Source organism: Chiroxiphia lanceolata, chromosome 11 (assembly GCF_009829145.1).
Source record: "Chiroxiphia lanceolata isolate bChiLan1 chromosome 11, bChiLan1.pri, whole genome shotgun sequence".
NCBI classification, from domain to species: Eukaryota; Metazoa; Chordata; class Aves; order Passeriformes; family Pipridae; genus Chiroxiphia; species Chiroxiphia lanceolata.
The window spans coordinates 14,865,115-14,871,674 of record NC_045647.1 but is presented as its reverse complement, the minus strand read 5'-3'; the positions used below and the strand labels follow the sequence as shown (position 1 = coordinate 14,871,674).

Genomic DNA, 6,560 nt, shown 5'->3' with positions numbered 1-6,560 from the left:
AGGGCAGGGATATGGGCAGGGATATGGGCAGGAGCAGGGACAGGTGTCCCTTTAATTGTGGGTGACAACGGGGCAAGAATACAGGCAGGGAAAGGGATATCAGGAGGGATGTAGGCAGGGAGAGGACCAGTAGTGGGGAGGGGGGTACAGGCAGGGGCAGGGCTGTGGGCAGGGACAGGTGTCAGGAGCATTTCACACCCAGCCCAAGGGATATAGGCAGGGATAATGAGGAGCCAGGGGTGAAGACAGAGAAAAGCAGAGCCAGGGACAGGGATACAGGCAGGGCAGGGATACGGGCAGGGCCAGCGACACAAGCACGGACAGGGATTCCAGCAGTGCGGGCAGGGAAGGAGTCCGGGCAGGGACAGGACAGGGATACGGGCAGGTCCCAGGGCGCATGCGCAGACGGTGGCGGGCGCTCCCAGGGGGCCGCGCGGGGGGCGGGGCCGCGCGGGGGGCGGGACCAGGGGCGGGGCCTCCTGTCGGGGGAGGGGCGTGGGGTCCGCGCGCGCCGGCCATGCCGCGGTCCCGCCGCGCTGCGCGCCGTGAGTGGGGGGAGCCGGGAGGGGGGGCCGGGGACACGTGTGACAGGTGTGACATTTGTGACACGGGTGACGCGGCCGGTCTGACTCGTGTCTGTCCCGCACCCCCGCAGGCGGCCCCGGCAGCGCCCGGGCGGGCTCGCCCGGCAGCGAGGAGGAGGCCGGCAGCGAGGTGCTGAGCCACTGCAGCAGCGCCAGCGAGGGCGCCAGCCCAGCCGAGGAGGGACCAGGTGAGCCCCTCGGACCCCCCTGGTGTCCCCACGTGGGTGGCGGTGTCCCCCACCCGCGGGCTCCCCGCCTTCACGTGGTGCCGCCCGGGCAGGGAGCGAGGCGGCGAGTGAGCAAGGCCAGGAGGAGGAGGCAGAGGACCGGCTGAAGGAGCACATGGACAACCTCCTGGACAAGAGGTGAGGAGCGGCTGCCACCCGCCCGTGGGCGCTCCTGGCGCGCTGCCCGTCCCTACCAGCGCTGCCAGCCGGGGGCAGGGACGTGCCATGTCCCGGGACACCCCGGACTGTGACGTCCCGCGATCTCTCGCAGCGCCAAGACGCGACAGGCGGCACTGCAGAGCCTGCGCCTGGCCTTGTCCTCCAAAACCCTGTCCGAGTTCCTGCTGGAGCGCCGCCTCACGCTCACCGACTCGTTGGAGAAGTGTCTCAAGAAAGGTCAGGGTGCGGGCGGGCTGTGGGCGGCAGGGCTGGTGACCCGGGTCTGAGGGAGGTCTCTCCTGCTGCCCACAGGTAAAGGGGACGAACAGGCGCTGGCGGGCACCGTCCTCACCCTCCTCTGCCTCCAGATGGGCTCTGGCCCGGAGGGAGAAGAGGTGTTCCGCAGCCTGAAGCCCCTGCTCGTCAGCGTCCTGACAGACAGCACGGCCAGCCCCAGCGCCCGGCAGAGCGTAAGGCCCGGCCCCTTTCCTCCTGGGGACACCTCGGTGCTGGGGAGAGCCTTTGGGGCCCCTGCAGTCCGGAGGGTGATGGGATTGGGTGCTGTACAGAGCAGGGGGGCAAAGCAGAGGCACCCCTGCCTGGCTTCTCTTTGGTTGGGTGCTGGATCTGTCCTGGCACTGCCTTCTCTGACTGCCCTTTCCTCACTCCTCTCACCAGTGTGCCATGGCCCTGGGCATGTGCTGCTACATTGCTGCTGCTGACCTCGAGGTAACTGCGCCTGAGTGTCGCCCGTACCCCTGCAGGAGGGCACCCGGGGCTGCCGTGCCACCTGCCCTCAGCCCACGGTGCCAGGGCAGCCTGGAGCTGAGCTGGGGTAGGGGTACAAGGACATCAGTGACAGCCCAGGCCCCTTCCCTGGGTAGTGTGGAGCTGAGCTGGGGGGAGGCCTTCCTTGCAGAGATGGGGTATTCTGGGTGGAGGAGTCTCTCCTGCCTCAGGGAGCTCCTGGCGCCCCTGGGCATGGTGGGTCCCCTTCAGTCCCCAGTGGACAGCTCACTATGGCATCTTCATGTCAGCTGTGGTCTGACTGGTGAGTTTCTCCCCTCCAGGACCTGGTTTCATGCCTGTCCTGCTTGGAGGGCGTCTTCAGCCTCCCCAGCACAGGTGAGGCAGGCTCAGCACCTGCCCAGCACGGGCCTCTGCACTGCAGCGCGCTCCAGTCATGGTCCCTGCTCCTGACCATCTGCCCCCCCTCCCACCTCAGGAGCATTTTGGACAAGTGAGTGGGGTGTGGGGTGAGTCGAGGCTGGTGTGGGGTAGCCAGCTGTGGAGTAGAGAGTCCCTGACTGTCCTCCTGCCTCTCTGTCCCAGTCGCTGGCTGCAGCTGCCCCCACTGCTGTCCAGCAGCAGCGTCGCCCTGCGCATCCTGGCCGGGGAAACCATCGCACTGGTGTTTGAGCTGGCCCAGGACCTGGAGGTACAACAGTGGGTGGGCAGTAGCCAGGTGGGAGGGAGCTGCAGGCAGCAGCACCCTGCCCGTGCCCTGGCTGAGCTGGCACTGACTGGAGTCACCAGCAGGTGTCCAGACAGAGGGTCTGGCCTGGGTGATCCCCCTGCCCTGTCATGGCCATGGTGACAGTGCCTGGAGCCACATCCCTCCAAATCCCCTGCTTTTTGGCAGGAGGACTTGTGTCACCAAGATACAGAGTTCTTGTGTGCCCAGCTCAAGGTCCTGGCTACTGAGAGCAACAAGTACCGAGCCAAGACGGACCGACGGAAGCAGCGATCCATATTCCGGGACATCCTGCGTTTCATTGAGGTGCTGGAGCCTGGTGGTGCCCTTCCCTGCCGAGCCCCTCACTGTATGGCTGCTGCCCAGCTGCCTGGTGATTCCCCTCCATGGAGAGCCAGGGACATGTAGGGCTGGTGCCTGGGTTATTGCTGATGCCCCTCTCTCTGTTCAGAGTGGGGAGTACCAGGAGGAGACCATCCGATTTGGCCTGGAGTGCATGTACCTGGACAGCTGGGCACGCCAGCGGACCTACCAAGCCTTTAAAGAGGTGCTGGGCTCTGGCATCCGCCACCACCTCCAGGTAGGGGCTGGGCAGACGCACCAGGGAGTGCCAGGCTGGTGCTGGCGGGTGCTGACATGCCCCTACTTCTGTAGAACAACGAGCTGCTACGGGAGATCTTCGGCCTCGGGCCCCCCTTGGTGCTGGACGCGGCTGCTCTGAAAGCCAGCAAGGTCTCCCGCTTTGAGAAGGTGTGTTCCACCTCCCAGATTTATGCCCACAGTCCCCTCCCGTGCCGCTGATTGAATCTAGTGGGCACTGATGGAGCATCCCTAACCCATCTCTTCTTCCCTCTCCTTCCAGCACCTCTACAACTCGGCCGCCTTCAAAGCCCGCACGAAAGCCCGGAGCCGTGTGCGGGACAAGCGGGCGGATGTGCTGTGATGGGCAGAGGGGGGCAAAGCCCCCAGCCCACCTGGACTGCAGACCCAGCACTGTGAGGGGCAGGTGCCCCTGGCCTTTGGGCTTTTATTCATGTACAGCAGAGTATTTAATGCCTGGAGCTGCCCCACCGGGGGCTGCCCCCTCTTTTATTTTTTTAACCAAAGAAAGGAAGGATAAAAGAAGAGCAGGGGGAGGTGGTGGCGTGTCTGCTGTGTGCCTGCTCTGCGGCTGAGGCTCTGTGTGGCACAGTGGGAAGGGCTTTCACCAGAGCTCCTGCAGCCCCTTTTAGAGGCAAGGCTCATGTCCCCCCCTCCCCAGTCCTGTGGGGACACCAGGGTGGCCTGGCACAGCCTGAGGGGTGATTGAGAGAGCAGAGCTGTGCGAGACTGTGGGGCAGCTGGCCTGGTGTCTGTGCCTGTGGCAGGAGCACTCGCTTTCACTTGCCACGCTGGGCACAGCCCCTGCCTCCACAGCCAGCCTGGCACCAGGGGTGGTGGCAGAGCAGTGTAGGGTGGCAGGCTTTGCCCAGCCCAGCCAACTGCTCACTCTTAGCCCTTTTTTCAGCCAAATGCTTTATATGAAATAGTAATCTTGGGGGAAATTAATTACGGGGGGGCAACTGCCCAGGCAGGCATGGGGCTGTGCCAGCTGGCAGTGCCTGCCACTCCGGGAATGTATCTATCATGATGATTTTCTAAGACTTTGATTGTAAGAGGTAATTAAAAGGCTAATTGGAGGGTGCCTTCTGCCTTGTTAAGAGGAAGGGCTGTCACAGAGGCGGGTGCCGGTCCTTACAGCCCTGTCCCTTTCTCTCGCAGCCTGGGGCAGGGGCCGGGATTGCCCCTGTGCCCCAAGAGGCAATGCTGCCAGGTGTGAGCGGGTAAGGCTGCCCGTTGCCCCCTCCTGCCCTTCGCTGCCCCTTCCCGTGGTGGCCTGGAGCCTGTGGTGGGGCTGGGAGCAGCTCAGCGGTGCCCGCCGGGCTGGGTGCTGGCGTTGAGGCGAGCCCAGAGCTGCCTGCTGGCTACCCGCAGCTGGTGCACGGCGTCCTCCTGGCTCTCCAGCCACTGGGCCAGCGCCCGCACGGACTGGCTCTGCAGGACTGGGGGGAGAGGATGGGGACATGTTGGGGGCAGGTTCCCCTGTAGCATCCCAGCCCCCCGCCCTGCCCCCTGTCACATACCACTCAGGTAGATGGCCAGCGTGGCCAGGACCAGGCTCGCAAGTGCCAGGAGCACCAGCAGAGCCAGCAGCAGGGGGTGGCCAGGGCCGAGGCAGGGGCAGGGGCTGGCAGGGGGCACGGGGCGCAGGGTAGGCAGTAGCACTGGGGGCACAGGGGACACGGGCCGAGGTGGAGGCCGGCGCAGGCTGCTGGAGGGAGCTGGGCCGTTGCCTGCACGCAGGGGAGAGAAGAGGTCAGAATCCAGTCACAAGCACAGCCAGAACTGGCACGACCACCCCCCAGCGTTCTCACCCTCTGTGCCCTTCTGCCCGCCCAAGGCCAAGTGCAGGTCGCTGATGGACTCCACGGGGCACAGGCTGATGGCTCCAGGCTCACTGCTGTCAGGGTCCCCGGGCTCTGCTGGCGCAGCACCCTCAGCCCTTCCCATGCTGTCTGTTGGAGCAGAGGCAAAGGGTCAGCGTGTGCCCTGCCCACAGCCCCTGCCTGCCCCAGGCACCCCTGTGGGACCAGACCCCTCGGGGTGGGGGATCCCAACCTTGGCAGCCCAGTGCTGTGCTGGGATAGGCAGCTAAGGTCGGTGTTCCCTTGGCACAGCCCTGCAGGCGTGGCAGGCAAGTGCTGGCTGTGCCCCCCGGCCCTGACGCTGTCATCGGAGCACTTAGCAGGCAGGCACCTGGTGGCCACGATTCCAGAGCCTCCCGGAGCCTCGTTAGTGGGACTGGAATCTGGCCCTGGCTTGGGGGCAGGAATGTGCCACCCCCTGGCCCTGAGAGCCCGAGCACTTTGGGGCTGGCTGGGGCTCCCAGGGCCAGCTGGGAGGCAGTGGGCAGGGCCAGGGCAATGCCAGCCTGTGGTGTGGCTCGGCTTGCCCTGCAGGCACCGTACTCAGGCATTGCTTGGGGATGCACAGATGGAGATGTGGGATGTGTGCTGTGCCAGGGGGACCTGGTGCCCACTGCCCAAGTGGGCACATCCCTCATGGGAGTGAGGGAGCTCTTTGGAAGTAGGCATGGCTCCAGCACCATTTCAGGAAGCAAGCATGGGGTTGAGGGAAAGGGTTCTTTTCTAGGTGTTTGCGCATTTTTGAGCAGTGGGCAGGGCCCACGTGCTGTGCCCGTGGCGGAGCAGGGCAGGCTGGCACTGTGCCCATTCCCAATCCCTCCCGGGGTCAGTGGCGTGTCGCAGGGCAGCGTGGCGCCATGCTGCTGCTGTCCAGACTGTGAGTCACCCTGCAGGTTGGTGGGCATCAGGGCTGGGGAGCCTCAGCTGGTACCCAGGTCCCCTCAGACCCTCCCCAGGGCCCTGCCTTTGGCCGAGGGCTGGCCCGTGGGTATCCCCATCATCCCTGCATCTGCTTCCCCCCAGCTGGCGGACGGAGCTGGTTGCATAGGTTTGGTGCAGGGGGCTGTGCCAGCCAGCTGCCTGCTCCCTCCCCAAACCCTGCTGCTCTGCACCTGCAGCCCTCCAGGACCCCCTTCTTCCCTGGGCAGGCATCTCTGCCCACAGTCCCCGTGGCAGAGGGCACCATCTGGCCACTGCTTCTATCCCAACCCCACAGTCCCGTGCCACCCAGTCCCCCCTGGGGTGCCAGGGTCCCCACCAGCCCCCAGCCCATTCCCAGTGTACCTTCTGCAGCCTCCCTGGGCATGGCTCCCTCTGCCCTGTGCCCGGGCAGTGTGAGTGGGCACTGAGGTGGTGCGGGGCCCCTGGGAGCTGGGCACTGGTTTGCCAGTGCGCCAACTGCGCTGCTTAAAATAGGACAGTGAGAAACACAGTTGGGGGGGGATAAAAATAGCTATGGGGAGGGGGGCCCGGTGGCGTGGACAAGGCTGCCAGCAGCACAGTGCCAGTGTGGCAAAGGGACAGCAGGTTGTGGCAGTGCCCCATACCCCCTTTCCCAGGGTAAAGGGGCTGCCAGCTCACCAGGGGATCAGGGCAGAGTCCATGCAGGGAAACTGAGGCCCCACTGGACCCATCCAGAGCCAAACTGGGG

At 65.3% G+C, this 6,560-nt stretch overlaps 2 protein-coding genes across 2 annotated transcripts; one reads left to right on the top strand and one right to left on the bottom strand.

Annotated features, from left to right (window-relative positions):
• The first annotated feature begins 517 nt into the window (after positions 1–517).
• IFRD2 (interferon related developmental regulator 2) lies at positions 518–4,128 on the top strand. Its single transcript, XM_032699019.1, has 12 exons — positions 518–545; positions 656–772; positions 865–949; positions 1,083–1,207; positions 1,283–1,440; positions 1,649–1,699; positions 2,041–2,210; positions 2,303–2,408; positions 2,613–2,750; positions 2,896–3,024; positions 3,099–3,194; positions 3,307–4,128. Exons 1-12 carry the CDS (start codon positions 518–520, stop codon positions 3,385–3,387), a joined length of 1,284 nt encoding a protein of 427 aa, XP_032554910.1. The 3' UTR covers positions 3,388–4,128.
• On the bottom strand, positions 4,112–6,326 carry LSMEM2 (leucine rich single-pass membrane protein 2). The gene is made up of 4 exons (XM_032699021.1): positions 6,194–6,326; positions 4,859–4,999; positions 4,568–4,777; positions 4,112–4,486 (listed from the first exon to the last, which is right to left on the bottom strand). Exons 1-4 carry the CDS (start codon positions 6,213–6,215, stop codon positions 4,350–4,352), a joined length of 510 nt encoding a protein of 169 aa, XP_032554912.1. The 5' UTR covers positions 6,216–6,326; the 3' UTR covers positions 4,112–4,349.
• Between the last annotated feature and the right edge of the window lie 234 nt (positions 6,327–6,560).

What these genes read in the sequence shown, in the direction of transcription:
- IFRD2 (XM_032699019.1), top strand. Translation starts at nt 518, where the DNA reads ATGCCGCGGTCCCGCCGCGCTGCGCGCC. An exon ending in ACATCCTGCGTTTCATTGAG is followed by an intron (nt 2,751 to 2,895) that starts GTGCTGGAGCCT and finishes CTCTCTGTTCAG; the next exon opens with AGTGGGGAGTACCAGGAGGA. An exon ending in GCATCCGCCACCACCTCCAG is followed by an intron (nt 3,025 to 3,098) that starts GTAGGGGCTGGG and finishes CTACTTCTGTAG; the next exon opens with AACAACGAGCTGCTACGGGA.
- LSMEM2 (XM_032699021.1), bottom strand. Translation starts at nt 6,215, where the DNA reads ATGCCCAGGGAGGCTGCAGAAG. An exon ending in CGGGCAGAAGGGCACAGAGG is followed by an intron (nt 4,778 to 4,858) that starts GTGAGAACGCTG and finishes CCCTGCGTGCAG; the next exon opens with GCAACGGCCCAGCTCCCTCC. An exon ending in GCTGGCCATCTACCTGAGTG is followed by an intron (nt 4,487 to 4,567) that starts GTATGTGACAGG and finishes CTCTCCCCCCAG; the next exon opens with TCCTGCAGAGCCAGTCCGTG.